Source organism: Cimex lectularius, unplaced genomic scaffold, assembly GCF_000648675.2.
Source record: "Cimex lectularius strain Harlan isolate CLEC.00 unplaced genomic scaffold, Clec_2.1 scaffold37, whole genome shotgun sequence".
Taxonomy (NCBI): domain Eukaryota; kingdom Metazoa; phylum Arthropoda; class Insecta; order Hemiptera; family Cimicidae; genus Cimex; species Cimex lectularius.
The window spans coordinates 1064689-1081920 of record NW_019392682.1 but is presented as its reverse complement, the minus strand read 5'-3'; the positions used below and the strand labels follow the sequence as shown (position 1 = coordinate 1081920).

General features: G+C 33.4%; 1 protein-coding gene across 1 annotated transcript; it reads right to left on the bottom strand.

The window, feature by feature from the left end:
• Window positions 1-833: 833 nt before the first annotated feature.
• LOC106665516 lies at window positions 834-16759 on the bottom strand. The gene is made up of 29 exons (XM_014391972.2): window positions 16041-16759; window positions 13457-13619; window positions 13257-13396; window positions 13038-13201; window positions 12845-12975; window positions 12556-12706; window positions 12307-12491; window positions 12007-12249; window positions 11817-11945; window positions 11400-11600; window positions 11057-11336; window positions 10922-10994; window positions 7179-7325; window positions 6844-7114; window positions 6621-6787; window positions 6347-6565; window positions 6182-6289; window positions 4796-5000; window positions 4534-4716; window positions 4283-4477; window positions 3972-4222; window positions 3665-3908; window positions 3079-3247; window positions 2837-3011; window positions 2635-2773; window positions 2376-2575; window positions 2101-2317; window positions 1897-2031; window positions 834-1713 (listed from the first exon to the last, which is right to left on the bottom strand). The coding sequence occupies exons 1-29, from the start codon at window positions 16493-16495 to the stop codon at window positions 877-879; spliced, it is 6177 nt and encodes a 2058-aa protein (XP_014247458.1). The 5' UTR covers window positions 16496-16759; the 3' UTR covers window positions 834-876.
• Window positions 16760-17232: the final 473 nt, after the last annotated feature.

Here is a 17232-nt window from a genome sequence, read left to right as displayed (position 1 = left end):
AGCCTGCACAGACAGCACACCACATAATATTTCAGTGTGAAATATACAAAAGCGAAAGAATGCTTTTTTCAAAAACACCGGTTCTTTTTTTTAGAAACATTATAAGAACTATTAATATTGCTATAAAAGTTGCAATCAAGGTGCGTTGGTGGCCTCAATGGTTTAGGTTTTGACACAGCGCTGCTCATCACTGTAAGGTAAAGGTCCTGGGTTCGAATCCAGCTGCCCTGAATTCAAACCCAACATACTTACAAACGAGCTTTTTTTTTAATCAAAAACACTGATAATCCAAGGGTTGATATCTCTGCTGTGGCAAACCCACATTAATAAAATAATAATAATTAAATAAAAATAAAAATGTTACAATGACAGTTTACTACATGAATGTTAGGTTTCTATTTATCTTTGTTTGATTTTTTCCTGCAGGAGCTAAAAACTGCCAAGAGTTATTTGACAATTCACAAATAATCTGGATACGGTATGGTCTGTTTAAAAATTTGAAAACCAAAAAAATTTGAAACCATTAAAAACTTAATTAAGTTAATTACAAACTCAATTTGTAGATCTATTTAAGATTGTATTGCCCTGATGATGACCTTAAAATAGGTCAAAAGCTTGGCGAATAAAAATGAGTAAAAAAAGTGAAAAGTTCTAAGATACAATTTCCTATGTTTTTCTTGTTTCAGCATTGAAAAATAGATTTAAAAAATTGTAAGTTCTCTTAGTTAGTTCCAAATTACTGTAAATAGTTTTTAATCATTGTATAATTATTCATATTTATATTTTGTTCTGATAAATAAAATTTGTATATTTTATTTATATTTATTTTTTAATTATGTACATTGAAGTAATACTTGATGCAAGTGTACATATAATCTACAGTTGACTTCTTACACTTTTTGATTTCTCAGAGTCTGAATGTGACTGTTGATCACCAGAAGAACTACCATCGTCTTCTTGGCGTGACATGATTGATGGTTCGAGAGATCCTGATCCAGATTCATATTCGTATGTTGAAATTGTCACTTCATCTTGTTCAGCTTCTTGTTCTGGGCTCAGTTTCGTAATAGAAAGTTTTCCTTCAGTTTCTTTGACAATTCCCATTGTTTCCTTTGTAGTGACGGCTTCGCTTGATAAAGCGCCTTCTTCACTTTGATGTAGAGCTAGGCTTTTTCTGCTTTGATTTGACACCTTTAAAAATCGATCAGATCCTTCTGAAGTTAATTCTTTTTGGTCCGTTAATTCCTCGGCCTTAATGTCAGATTTTGAGTGAATCACGCCTTTTATGGCATCCTTGATAATTTCAACGGCAAACCCGCCTGGGCTTAATTCTTCTTCTTCCTTGCTTTCAGGAAGAGCACCTGATTCCTCAGTGGAAACTTCTTCCAATTCTTTCAAATCTTCTTCTTCTTGATACTCTTCTGTCGGTGTTTCTGTTTCAGTTATAGAAGGAATCACCTTTCTTACGAGATCCGAAACAATATTTTGCATCGCAGTTGCAGTAGAAATAGAGCTCGCGATGGCTTTTTGCTGGTAGGGCTTCTTCTCTATCTTGGATAAGATATTCGGTTGCTGTTTAAACTTCAGGGCACTGATTTGGTTCAAGAGATATTCTTTGTATGCCATTTGACAAATTACTTCTTTTTCCAATTCCTTCAAATAGCTTTCTAAGTCCAGCCGCCTCCTATTGTTTCTGGATTGTAGTAGCTCTTTCTGAAATACAAATGATAAAATATTTTTTCTTGTATGATATGGGGTTTTCTGAATATGAAATTTAGGGAAAGCAGATAGCACCAAAATTTATATTAATCAAAATATTTTTTTTATTTAAAAAGATTTAAAAACATACAACTAAGAAATAAGGAAAAGTGGAAATTTAAAAAAAAATGTTCTTACTTGCGTCTGCTGCATATTTAATATGCGTGCAGTGATTTTATTTCTTTCCTCTTGAATTGAGTATAGCTCATGATACTGGTTGGTCTGTTCTTTCTTCGCCTCTAACAATTGTCTCTGTTGTCTTCTAATCGATGCCTGACCAAAAAAATATTTAAAAAAATTATACCGATGAATAAAAGATAAGTTTTAGTAAAAATAATGTACATCTTTCATGTAATTTCTGACGCGATCAACCACGTTTGAATTTTGCTGTGCTTCTTGGATAATCCAGCTTGTAATTACTTCTTCGAGATGACTCATGTTTACGTGCATCCCAAACTTTTTCACCATCTCGTCTTTTTTCTCATTTTTCAAATCCTGGCATTGGCTCTTCATGTAGGCGATGTCTTTTCTCAGCCGTACAATGTGATCTTTGCATTTTCTAAATCAAACGAGCAAATTGAAATTACGATACGTTTAGCCTCGTTTTGTACACTTACTCCTTCCCCTTGTTGAATGTTTGAGTTTCCTTTTCCAAATCTTCAGCCTTACTTATCAACTTCCGAATTGTATTGGCACCTATGAGCACACACTGGTTTAGAGGTGGAAAAGACTTTGTGTGTTTGTTGTAATGCTGGATTTGAGAGGGCTTTAAAACAACAACTTTCCATATTTTGTTACACGCATCTTGCTTGCATTTCTTTACAAGGGAAAATAGTTAAAAACTATAAATTTATTTATATTGATTTTTTAACATACCAAAAAACTGTCCATTTGTGAGTTAAATATTGCTAGTATTGTTTCAACCATTAGAAGTTTTTTTCTTAGTGTTTCCAAGTCTTTAATGAAATTTTGATTTTGAGAACGTGCTTCATTGACCTTTGCTTCTTCTACATGCCTTATTAAACAAAGATGTAAATTTTTAACATTCTAAGTCTGGGAAACTATGTATTTAAAGTACCTTTCAGCACGAAGGCTAAACGTTTTTTCAAAAATTTCAGGATCGCAGTCATCAGGGCGGATCTTCTCGTCAAACAGATATGCACCTCCAACGGCCACCTGAAGGTCGTCTCCCTCTGCATCATCATCAAAATCCTCATCAAATGAACTAGAAGACGAGGAGTCATCATCATCATCTAAAAAATTAATGTGTCGTTTGATTAAAATTTCTATTTTATAAACTTATTTCAATAAAAATAATACTTCGTTTTTTAGGAGGCTTGTATTTTTTTTTAAACACCTCAGTCAGATGTTTGGTGTATTTATTGTCTTTTACCACCTCAAGGAACTGATTCACAATTGTATTAGAAATTGCAGTGCTTTTTTCAATTATAATATTATTTTGGTTGATTTTCTTTTTTCTTATAGAAATCTGCAATAAAATTATTATTTTATTATCATTTTTGTTAATTTATGTGTGATGTAATTAAAATCAGCCTAAAATATCGTAATTTTATATTTAAAAAAAAAAACTCAGTTCCTTCATTGCTTTAAGGATTATATCCCTTCATCAGGATTTTAAAACCATCATTAATAATGAACAAAGTTAACAATTATAAACATCTAATTGTAATATTGAATAGTTTCAAATATAATTTTTTGGGGGGAGGGGGAATGAGTTGTGTGAAAAAATGGGCCAGGGGAAATGGTGGGAATTGAACCCATGACCGTGGGGTCTATAAGACAAGAGTCTATCACCACTCGGCTACTGCTGTCCCCATAATGAATTATTAGTTAAATGTACAATGAACAAGATTGACATTTTTGTCATAAAATCTATATATCATACCTGTAATAATGTAAGATGTTTCATTTTGATCATGTCACTCGCTTTTGTCTTGACACCGACTTCTAATGTATTAAATCCCCTTGTTATTTCAAGTTCTTGAATTAAATAATAAAGTTCTAATTTTGTTTTTATGATCTTTTTTTCATATTCCATCCTTTCGTATGAAAGACTTTTTAAAGACTTGTCATACTCTTGAATTTTATTAATTAAACTTAATGATTTAGCATTTACTCTCTCTCGAAATCTTTAAAAAAAAAAGAGGTTTTAATATCATTAATTCACTCTGAAGAATCGAGGAAAAATTTACTTCATGTTACGCTTGTAAATCATATCTGCTCTCCAAGGATGAACCGGAAATATCTTTGCCAAAGTCAAGTGATCTTTGTATGACAACATACCGGGTAACCATGTGTAATTTATGTATTTATTCACATTTTCCGCCTCATTGTAAATTTCATGAAGGTTGGAATTATCTCCGTATAAATTTTTACGTTCTTCCTCCAATTCCTGAGAGATCGGTGGAAGCGGGTCGTCAAGAATACAATGAGGTGGTGTATTCTGAAAACACGATATTTATTGAAAATTAAATTTGAACTTTGCAAAAAAAAATTAAATTACCATAAAAAGCTTTTCAGGGAATTCTAATTCGGTGTTGAAGTTTGGAGTCCTAGGTAAAATTATATCATCTACACAACATTCCTGCGACATGTAATCAAGATTTCCTTTTAAAATTTGGAACTCTCGTAAAATATTAAACTTTTCATTTCTCAATTGCTTGACTTTTGAGTTGAACTCCATTTTAATATTGTACAGCTGAAATATTTATTATATCAGTTAATTTTCTATGTTTTTAAACAGTAAAAACTCACATCTCTCCTGGCCTTAAGAACGAGCCAGTATTGTTCATAGAGTGTCTTTCTGTGTTCCTTCGGTGTTCTATATTCTGGATTCAATTTTAGCATGTATTGTGCATTAGCGTGATTTCCTCCCAGATCAGGAAGAAGATAATTCTTCTTGCCGTGTTTTTCTTTCATTTCATTTAATTCACTAATCTAAAATTCAATTTTTTTCTTTCGTTTTTTTTCTAAACAAGTAATTATTTAATAATTTGCAAAATTAGATCGGACATACATGTTCATGGATACTCCTTCTTTCTCTTCTCGACTCAGTTATTCTGTTTAAAAGTTGCAAATTTGCCCTTGACATTTGACCATTTTCGAATAGCTTCTGACCAACTCTGTCGATCACGGCGAGCATATCTGTACATTGCTTTTGGGGCTTTTTTGCCTTTTTCTGAATTTTTTTCGCCACATCTTTTAATTTTTTAGCAACCGCTCTTAAAAAAAAAATTATTAAATAATTGATGTGAAACAATTTTCATAAAAATTATTTGGCTATTCATTGCTTAAAAAAAAGAAAAAAAACATTAAAATTAAGTCTGTTATATTTAGTGGTCTATTGACCAAATTACTTCTTTCAATTAATCAATCCTTTTATGGATTAAGGAGTTTTTTGGTTGAAATGAAAAAGCTAGTGTCATGAGCAGGATTCGAACCCACGACCTTTGGCTTAATACGCCGCTGCTCTACCACTTGAGCTATAGCTAGAGAGGAGGTGCAGGTCGAGCAGCAGCATATTTAGCCAAAGATTGTGGGTTCAAATCCTGCTTGTGGCACTATCTTTTCCATTTCAACCAAAAACCTTACATAAAAAGATTAATTAAAATGAAGCATTAAAAAACATGGTCAACGAATCATGCACATGCCTTAAATATTTGGCAAGCTCGAACTTACGATGTATTTTTTGTCGCCTCTTTCCATGCCTCTTCTAGGAAGTAAAATAAAAACTATTTAAACATTATGAAAGAATAAACAATTTAGCTATTAACTGAAATTTTTTTTGTTAAATACTGAACAACTTACAATCAGGTAAAAAATATTTTAAAAAATACCAACAGCGTTTTAAATTTATTTTAAATTCACTAATTTCGTGGTCCGCTTGACCAATTAAATCATTACAATTAATTAAGGTTTTTAGTTGAGATGAAAAAAAGTTAATGGCACGAGAGGGATTCGAACCCACGACCTTCGGCTAGATACGCCGCTGCTCTACCACCTGAGCTATCGTGACCTCGATCCACTCGGATGAGGGAAAACTCATAAGGTGGGGTTGAGATGGGGAGTTGAGTCCGAGTGCATCAAGGTCACGATAGCTCAGGTGGTAGAGCAGCGGCGTATCAAGCCGAAGGTCATGGGTTCGAATCCCTCTCATGCCATTAACTTTTTTTCATCTCAACTAAAAACCTTAATTAATTGTTTATTTTAAATATTAAATTGACTGAATTATATTTAATTAAATATGCTTTAAGTCTCTAAACCTAAATAATGTTGACACATTTTTTATGATTGAATTTCTTAAGATTAATTTAAGCATTTATTTTTATCTTACAATAAATTAATTTATATATTTGATGTTTTTAAAGTGCACTGATTAAAATGTGCATCGTAGAAATATTACCTGCCTCTTCTTTCCTGATCATCCAAGTGAGCCTTGGTTATCCTCTCAGCTTCTATAAATTCTGGTGTAAGCTTTACTTCTCGGAAAGTACAGACCGATACCGGTGCCCTGCGGTAAAAGAGTATTGATTTTTTTATAAATTTTTCTGGAAAATTGCTGCATTACCTTATCCCAAATTGGTAAATAGGGAATGTTTTGATAGGTTTGACACAAGCATTATACATTTTGTTTCTTAACACTTTTGCTTTTTGAAATTCAAATTCATGCTTCTTCTTGAAATCGTCTATCTCTTGGTTGTATTTCTCTATGATTGATTGATCAACTTGTTGGCTGATGATGAATGTTTCTTTTGACAACCGCTTTGACTCTGGAAGTTTCTTATTCCTATAACAAAAAACAAAAATATAATTTTTGATAATGATAGCAACACAAGAATTGCCTTTCAATAAGTTCTTCATATTTGTCGGCCAGTTCGTTGATTTTTTCTTTCATTTCCATCTTAATTGTTTCTGATATTAATTTTTTCTTTTCCTCCCTTAATGCTGCTTTTTGCTCTTCGAGTGATGGCTCGTTGGGGCTTATTATCCCGGAGATTCCAAAAGTCGGCTAAAAAAGGCAAAAATCAATATCCGTATCGTATAAATTTAACCGCAATAACTGACCAACGGTCCGATCCCTGGTAATTTTTTTTTCGTCATTTCTTTCTGTTCGACAGGGAGGTTGAAAGCGTAAGAGAATATCCCGCCATCGGTTCCGCAAGAGTATGCAATCGTGTTGTCGCAAGAGACGGCGAGATGTGTTATTCTTTGCCCGGTTGTCACATGCATTCCAATCTCTAAATAATCCGACAAGTTGGCCGGGTCGGATTGGTGTGTTTTGACTAAACGAATGCAACCATTGCTCATACCCATTAATAAATACTTGTTATTAAATCTGTTAACATGAATTTTATCATCTGACCGTGCTACTCTAAAATTACTGCATTTTAAATTATTACATGCTAATACAAGTATGGATGGCGAGTTTGCGATCTGTCCCTGGAATATCGAGCACACGATTCGGCCATGATTCACCAATATTATATTCGTAAAAAAAACCTGCATCGTATCCTTCAGGTGATATCCATACAGATTTATCTATATATCTATAATTATAAAATAATAGAAATATCTTTGTTAAAGACTTTTCCCAAAACAAGAAAATACAGATTATATAATATATAATAATCATTATTTAATAATTATTTATTTATTTACGGATCGAAATCCTCTATAAAAAAAGACATTTTACAATAACAAAAAATATAAATAATATATGTAAAAATACAAATAATATATATAAAAAAAATAAGGACGTATATACATGGTAATAATAAAAATGGTAAATATAAATGATAAATATAAAAATACAATTAAAGAGTAAAAACTGAACAACAAAAATGAAAGACATAATTACTAACCAAATAAGGCAGAGGAAACAAAATAAAGCTGAAAGACAATTGAAATGCCTACGTAGAATATTAGGTGTCTCCCCAGCACTCCTATCTCTGCATTGTCTTCAGAATCCTGCGAACCTCCCCTAAATTTTAGAAGGGAAAAACTTGCTGCAAAATGTTTATACAAGTTCTTTGGTAAAGCAAGCCCGTCCTTCGACTGTGTTTTTTATCTCAGAAAGTTCTCACTGTCAGATACTGGCAAAGGAAGAGAACTCCACTCCTAGTGGATATCTTTCTCGAGTTAGCCCCAAGCATATACAGTCTTTATTCCAATAAAACTATGCCATTGTACGACACGGATTATGAGGCTATCTTAAATAAATCGAATTGCCGCATTCTCAACGACTATTTCCACTTTCCGGCCTATCTGGCACAAAATATGTTTCAAGCTGATGTAAAGGATTTATTTCCTGATCATCGACTCATTTATACTGATGGTTCGGTATTGGATGGAAAAACGGGTTGTGCTTTTTATGACACCTTTAGTGAGCACAAGGTTTTTTTCTTCTGCCTGATTCTTGCAGCATTTATACTGCTGAAGGAGTCGCTCTCCACAGAGCACTAGAGCATTGTAAATCTGTGGATTCACAAAAAATATGCATCTTAACAGACAATCTAAGTTATGTTAATCAAATCCAAAACTTTAGTGTGAATTCTAAGACGGAATACATTTTTGCCAATATTATCCAATGTTTATTCGACCTTAAAAATATGAATAAAGAAATTGTAATATGCTGGGTTAAGGGTCATTCAGGGGTGGTACCCAATAAAATAGTTGATGCACTAGCTAAGCGGGCCACTATTGAAGGCACTTTACTAGATATAAAGCTACCTATAAATGATGCTTATAATAAGTTTTTAATTAAAAATAGGAACAGATGGCAAGAGAGCTTNCGGATTCCAGGGTAGGCAGAATTCGGAGGAAGATTGAGTTTGTAGGAAAGTTTTTTTAAAAATTTGTTTTGTACAGATTGAAGAATTTTTTGATAATTTAGATAGAATGGGTTCCAAACAGGTGTAGCATATTCTAGTATGGGTTGTACAAAAGCTTTTTAAAGATGGACAAAACATAGAGGATTTTTAAATTCATAGGTGTTCCAGATGATGAAACCTAGCATCTTCATAGATCTAATTTTTATTGAAGAAATATGTTCTTTAAACTTGAGCTTTTGATCAAAAAGTACACCAAGATCCTTTACGACCTCAACTCGCGTTAAAAGAGCAGAGAGTATAGAGATAAATAAAAGGTTGTTTCTTATGAGAGAATGTAATTGTGTAGCATTTGGAAACATTAAGAGCAAGTTTGTTATTAGAGCACCAGGTTAGCACATTATTGATAGAATTTTGTAATTTAAGCAATCAGAAGGAGAAGTGATTATCGAATAGATGTTCAGATCATCAGCAAATAATAAAAATTGAGCAGAAGGGATATCATTAATAAATAAGAGAAACAAAACTGGTCCAAGAAGACACCCTTGCGAAACTCCCGAGGAAGGGACATGATTTAAATGATTTTATTTTGACTATTTGTTTTCTGTCGGAGAGAAAGCTGGATAACCAATTCAAGATAGTTCCGGTGAAACCATAATCCATTAGTTTCCTTAACAATATTGTGTGATTTACTTTATCAAAAGCTTTAGAAAAGTCAGTATACACTGAGTCTACTTGATGTCCAGAGTTTATTGCATCTAAGATGTAATTTTGAAATGTGAGCAGGTTAGTAACGGTTGATCTATTAGAGCAGAAACCATGTTGCTGAGTGTGAAGATCCCCAGAAGGGAATCTTAAACGGGGTTGTAAAAATTTAAGTTTGTTATAAATATTAAAAATTAGACGTAGAAATAGGTTAGCTAATTGTTGGGAAAGCGTATTGTGCCGGGGTGAGTAACCGGAGGTGGCCTGGAATAGCGGGAGCCGACCCAGTCCTTCTTGGGAACTCCAGACACAGCTAAAAAAAAAAAAAAAAAGCTGGCGAAATAATGACAGCTGGACGTTTTCAATTGAGAAATGTGGGTCTATCCCGGGGCCCTAGAAAAATTGGCTGTTGTGCTGACGACTGGCCTTATTGCTCAACCCTCAGGATTAGCTGATGCCAGGACTCATCCAAAATAGCTCAATGACCTGGAGAGGACAAAGGGCAGTCGGGTCACCCGGAAGCATAGCAGTATTTTCGAAATGCAATTGTTCCCCACTCCTCCCTGAATGGATTGATATAAAAAGGACAATCAGAGAGTCCGGGCAGAGTCCGAGAAGAGAGTCTGAAGAGAGTCCAAAGAGAATCCGTTTTGAGTCCGAAGAGAGAATCCGGGTGTCCGAACCGACGGAACAGATGCACGTATTCCAGTCCTGTAAGTACAATTTTTGTCAATTGGTTTGCGGGAGATTTGGAGAACAGTTGGGCGATTTCAGGCTACTTTTAGTACTATGACCCCAATAATTAAGCACCTAGTATTAGGGTTTCGTTATAGAGAGTAAGAGCATTAGTTCTATTTAGAATTAGTCTTCCAGTAATAAGTTTTGTATATGAATTGTTTAATAGGAAATAAGGGTTGCTATTTATATGAAGGGTTAGGGCATTATTCACTCGTTGATTATACATATTGGGAATTGTACAGTGATATCAAATAAAGGGACCTGGTGTTTTGTCTGAATTGGTGTATCTTTCCCCCAAACCTCCTTGTCCAGAGTTAGTAGTAAGTAAGGAAAGGGTGTTCACCCATCAAGCCGGGCAACCTGACAAATCTTACCCCTAAAAGGCTTGACGGGCCTAGAGTGGAGTAGCTCGCTACCCTCTCGGAGCACCCTAGCGAGAGACGGTGTTCAAAGGAGCGCGAGCCGCGCTCACGGAAAAAAGGAAACCGCTCGTCACACTGAGGTATAATAAAAGATTTAATGTCATTTTTAAGTTTATTNATAATATATAATAATTATAATATATAAGTATTATATAATACTTATATATTAATTTCATAATTTAATGATCTTAAAACTATTAAATCTGATTATCAATGCATGATTTAAAAATATTTCAATAATTTAACAACAAATTATTGTATTTTATTAACATTATCATTTGTAGATTCATTGTATCTGATCATTTTTAGTATATCAGACAGGTTTTTATTGTATATGGGGGACCCAGGATGATTAGAAAAATGTCAAACTAATCACCATACCAAAGATAGGAAATCTCATAAAATTATTAATAAGTGTAAACATTAATAAACAAATAAAATAATACAAACTTTGCAAAATTAATTCGAGTCTTTCCCACAGGTACGTAAACGTCTGGCAAATCCTCATATTTTTCAGTATCAGCTATAAAAACCGAAAATTCAAATATAAGAAATCAAAATAAAATATGTGTTTATTTTTTGTACCTAGGAAAGCTTCTTCGTCGATAATAAAGCCTGGATTTGTTTCAAGGAGTCTTGCGAGTTCTTCTTTTTTCTTTTCTAATTTGTCCTCTTGCCTTTTCCTTATCCCTTCTCGTACGAGATTCCTTAAAATACAACCTTTAACACTTTTGAAATTAGTCGTTTTGTATTTGACCTTCAGGAGGTATGTGTCTTTTTCTATAGGGTCATTGAGTATTTTATCAGAAACTAGCACTTCGGACACTGTCCCCACAGACGTGCTTACGAGGAACACGAATACATCCTAAAGATTTAACCTTTTATAATTTAAATCGCCAGAGAATAAAATAATACAACTAATGGTTACCTTAGCTCTTTTTAACTCAATGTGAGTGACCGGACCTGGCATTTTTATAAAACCCAACGGCTTTAACTGGCAAAAATTATAATAAGGAAGAACTTCATATATAAACACGGTGCCATCGACACTCCCAGAAAGCACATGATGGTGACCATATTTTGTTTTCGCAACCAAACATGAAATTGATCTTTTATGAGGTTTAAGTGCCTGAAAAATAAAAAACGTTTTATTACTGTCAATATTATCAAATTGTATTTATATAATAATTAAATATAAATTTTCTGTATATTTGTAACCAAAATTTAAAAACAAGATTTCAATTATTTATAATAATTATGAATCTAATAATTGAGTAAAATTTACTTGAAAATTGTTTAAAATTTTATCTTTGATTTTTATTTGATGTTAAAAAAAATTTGTTACCTGTATGACATAAACATACTCCATAACTTTCTCTTCGCTATTAAATTCTTTTGCCTTGATACATACAACTACGACTCTTATCGTTCCATCCGAAAATCCAAGTATAAGCACACATGCAGTTGGATCGATCTATAATTGATAAGTTTAATTGGGAAAAAAAATTACAATAAACTTTTTAAAATTTTCCCACCTCTAATGGCAGCCAAAGTAGAGCTGTTCCTTTGAGTGGGAAAGTTTTGGTAAGTACAATCTTCTTTTTGTCGTTGTTCTGAATCAGCAATTTACCATCGATTCCCAACGTGGCGAAATAATGGCCAATGGGAGAGGGCGCTAAACCAGAAATGGGTCCAGCATGCGTTTCCAGAATTTTGGTCCAAGGGTCTGCATTGGCACTAAGCGATAAATCAATCATCCAAATCCCACCATTCTTATCCTTAAAAAATTTAAATAATCAAAAACCACCTTTGACCGTCGTATGTGATTTTAATACCTGTAAGAAAAAATGATGGTCATCTTCAACTCCAACCTTTGGGAGAAGCTGAACAGGACAAGCAGTTTTTCCATCGCTGTCGATTATTTCTCTTTCAAACGACGGTTGCATTTGAAATGGCTTGTTATGCGGCCATGCATTTAACATTTTTTCATAATCCCAAACTCTTATTTTACCATCCATGCCTATGAAAAAATATTTGAACAAAAATGAACAATTAGATTCTTGTTATTACATTTTGTTACCGACCTGCTGTAAAGACGTTGTTTTCTTTTGGGTCAAAGTGAAAAAAAGTGATTATACCATCATGTGCTGGTTGCATTTCCTTTCTTGATATTTCAAATTTTACAGTAGTGCCATCCCAGAAAAACATATTACCCCAAGGACAATTGGAAAAAATCTAGAACAAATTATATAAAACAAACAATCTTTAAATAAAATTGTCCACTATGAAAGTCCAAAAAATCTTGTCATAGATATAAAATTGCAAATACAATCTGAGTATTAACATTTTAGTGTTTTATGGTGATTTAACAACCTTATTGTCCTTATTTATGATGAATGTGGAAATATTGCAGATATCAGCAGGACCAAATTTACCATAAGCGCCTTTTATTTTCATCCCTGTGAATGTAGATTCAATATTCCAAAACTTCAGATGATTTAGGCCTAGAAAATAAATAAATATTTAAAATTATACGTATAATTTAATTATTTGTCTTTGTACTTACCGCAACAGAGAAGAATAGAATTGTCCAACGGGGAAAATGCTGTTTTATAAACGCGTTGATTATTCGCTTTGACACTGAGATAAACCTGTTGCTCTTTCCATTTCCATATTGTAAGAAGATAATCAGGTTCGCTTGATTGTGATACCATAAGTTCACCGCAGGCGCTGTAATGTTTTCATTTTAATTGTGCCAATCAATTGAAAAAAAAGGCTGATTTACCTGAAGTCGAGGCCGGCAAAAGAATATTTCGCGCCCCCTCTGAGTACAGATATTATATTAAAATCCGGCCAAGTGTAACACACGATATCTGGAAAGTTGCCCTTTTCTGCGATCGCTATCTCATAGCCGACTGGATTTTTCTACAAAAGAAATTTGTAAACACTAATAAAAACAAAAATATTCTAGCTGGGATTGCTTACAGCTATAAAAGATATTCCATCTTTGCCTGAAGACCTTCTAAATGACATTTCTTTCGAATAAGGGTTCATCATGTGAATTATATGTCCGCAGTGGTACAATAGTGTTTTTTTATCGGCAACACAAAGATTGAGACTGCTCACACAATCATAACCATACGAGTGTCTTAACATCATTAAGGAAAAATAATTATACTTCTAAAAGCTAATAATGCAATTTTTTTTAATACAAATTTTATATTAAAGGAGTTTTTTTCAAAGTATCTAGCTGTGCCATTTTGTTAAGAATTTGAATATTTTTTTTAAATCCATCTAAAAATGTTGAATATGCTTAAAAACTTTTAATTTTTAACAACATGGATTGGAACAAAAGAACGTGAAAGAGGGAAAAAATACGCTGTTGGATCTAGAACGCAAGAAGGTACGGAGGCAGGAGTATTCAGTCCTGGAACCAAATACTCAAAACCCATGAGAAATAAGTAAGTAATAATAATAAATAAACAATATTTCTAGACAATTCTAGACAGAAGTCCGTGCAATTGTGAGATTTACTCGATTTAATTTTAAACAATATAAATATAGCTATCATATCTGATAGCATAGCAGCCATCAAGTACTAAGTTTAAACATCATTAACTCAAAATTGGGGCTGAATCGCAAAACAAAAATAATCAGCAAATTAAAATCGTCCTCTGCTGGGTCCCAGGACATTTGGGAATCATGAGCTGTGGGAAAGTGGACACCCTTCAAAGAAAGGGGCTGCTATACTGCCGTTGGGTCCTGAGCCCTTCTGCGGTTGGGATTAATACTATAAAATGAGTATCTTAGACAAAAAGACAAAATGAAAATGAGGAAACAGTGTAATTCACACAATTCAAGGACTTTCAACAAGTTTCGGAATGAAAGAAACAACAGAACGCATCAAAGAAATTAGGAAAAAACATAGAGTCCTATTAGGATTCTTAACAACTGCAGACTAAATGGGCATTTGAAGAAGATTGGTATAATCCAACTCGGCACATGCAGATTCTACAAAAAGCAGACTATAAGCCCACATGCTACACATTCAAAAATGCCTTTGTGCACAATAATCAGCATGAACCCTTGTAAGACAGTCAAATTTATATACTTTATAATTTATTAAATTTAAGTATTGAATAAGTCTTAAAAAAGGGTTAGGTGTGTTGGTTAGGCATTTCCATTGCTTTTTTTCCATTTTCAAGTGATAATTCCTCAACTATGTTTGAAAGAACTATTTTTTTTTTTTGTTATGAGCAACAATCAGTTCAACAACAATAATTGCCAAGGTTTTTTATCTTGAAAAAGAGCCCGAAGGAGCCCCAAACATAGCATCCAAACACCAACCACTGTTTTGATGTTTTGATTGATGCCATTAACTATGAATATTAAAAAATAAGCTTCCATGTTTGCAAAGATTAATAAAATTTATCCAACCACTAAAATTAGGCTTCAAGGGCTATCAACAACAATTTAATACCCCTATGCATGCAGTTTTAACCTAAACACACTCATTCTTAAAAGATTCTTTTTTTTTACATAACACTCAAGTAGGGTGGTGGAGTATTCAATATTCCTCCATCACTCATAACTAAAATAACTAGTTCGAGGTTGATGGGATCCTTAATATTTTATTATAGATGCTCTTGCACTATACACACATTCACGCTTATAAATACATTCTCACAAAACAGTTAACACAGAATGTATCTATCACCAAACAAGATTAACTTCTGTCAGCCCTTTTTCAGGTTTGATCCTTTTTCTGCAGTTTAGACTGTCTAGGGGCTATCTATCAACCAAGCTATTGGCACACAAGAGCTTAGATGACCCAGCCAACTGACGCCGGCATCTTTTCTTTGCCATATTCTTTATTACTAATTTTGCATCAGCAGGTTGGATCATAGTAGTAGTCTGAAGGGTGGACAACCTGTCGCCTTCCAGCCTGAAAACAACTACTAATGTTTTTCTGAGATGATCCAACTCAATATTTTGAAAGCATGACAAGAGGATCCATTAAAAATCTGTTCTTTTTGGACCCTCTGTACACTCAGGACATTGGTTAACATGAGGTGGGTCATTCCATTGCAATGACTCCAAGGGTGTGTCAGATTGCATATAGCTCAGTGCAAACACTGCTATGTGAGGGTAGAGTACAAGAAGTGGCATAAAAACAGGGATACCTCGACTCAAGTTCGAGGAACTTTGTAAGGTAGAGAAATGACACTGGATTTTCTTGGATGAGTATGGCCAGAATGACCCATGGCAGATTTATCTGGCTTCCCAGCTTGAGTACCATTTCCGAGAGATTCACCAAAGCGGATCTCATTTTGTGGTATCCTATTCTATTTATTTCAGTAATAAGTAAGATTTCTAAGTGTTAATTATTGACAAGTTAAAAATACATCGGTTTAATTCACATGATTGAGGTAAAAATTTGGAAAAAAAATCCATATGATATATGAACAAATTTGAGCAATTAAAATACAATTTAGACAATTTCTAGAATGAAACAAAATTCAAAATTATTTGTGCAATTTTAACTATAAAGTATTTTAAAAAAGGATACTGAAGTTCCATTGAATCAAGTTGCATGATTTTACCATTCACTTTTGGTTTATAAATGAAATCATCCAGATTAAGAAGATATCGTTCTTCATCGTGGAATTCATTTTTCTTTCCATCCCTCCTTGAAAGACTCTTTTTGCGATTAGATGACAGGTTTTTACTACTTGAACTTTTCAACAGTGTTGAATAGCTGGTGGTTGAAACAAGCTCATCAGTTTCTTCGACCTCTTGGTCTTCATTCGATGGGGCACTTGATATGCTTCGTTGTGGAGAGTAGAAGTCATAATTAGCATAATGGTCATCATCGTCCGGCAAAGCATCTAGCATCATCTGCAGTTTCTGGCTAGGAGGCTTTGGTGGTTGGGCTTGTTTATCTTCTTGACTCTCAGCTAGAGATAGTTCTTCTGACTTGGCATCATCGTCGACCCTTTCCAAGCTGAAGTCCGACTTATTCATGGTTACCCTGTCTTAAGATACTGCAAAATCCAAAAATGCTCGTTCGTTTACCTGATGTGAACGCGAAATCAAAATGACAATCTGGAATTTGATTATTCTTCAGCAACTGGTAACATTTTCAATGGATTCTGAAGATTTAATTTTTTTTCTTAATGCACTCTTGGATTCTATCAAAAATGTTTTTGCATAACAAACTGTAATAAAGGCAACAATAAACTATCTCATATGTTAACAGATGTATAAATGATAATTACAAGTATTTTCTACTGTCAATGTTTTTCTGTCTTTGCTATGGGCAACTATTAAACTAAACTGGGCGGGTGTTGAGTTTGATCAATACTTTATAACTCAGCTTAATAATCTTTACTGCTTATGATACAATGATATTTATAGGGAATTTAATAACAAGCAGAGATATTTGATGTTTTATTGTGATATAACAAATTTAACAGCGAAAATTGATGAATTTATTCAATTAAAAGCACTTTAAACAAACAGAAACTTGAGGTCTTTTTCTAATTTATAGTTTATGCTCAATTGAAATTATATAATAGAAAACCTTCAAAAAGAATGAATTTTCTAAATGTTTTCACTGCTAAACATTGTGACTGTTTACATTTGCACAAATATTTTTAGACTTCAAACGCAGGTAAATTGAAAGAAGACAATTAGTTTATAACAATTTGGTTTAATAAACACATCTTATTTGAAGGCTCAAGAAATGAACAACACATCAA

Coding starts and splice junctions, on each gene's coding strand:
- LOC106665516 (XM_014391972.2), bottom strand. CDS start 16,495: ATGAATAAGTCGGACTTCAGCTTGGAAAGGGTCGACGATGATGCCAAG. Junction 5,001..6,181: donor GATCAGGAAAGAAGAGGCAG/GTAATATTTCTA, acceptor TTTTTTTTTAAG/AGCGGTTGCTAAAAAATTAA. Junction 3,248..3,664: donor AACATCTTACATTATTACAG/GTATGATATATA, acceptor ATTTTATTGCAG/ATTTCTATAAGAAAAAAGAA.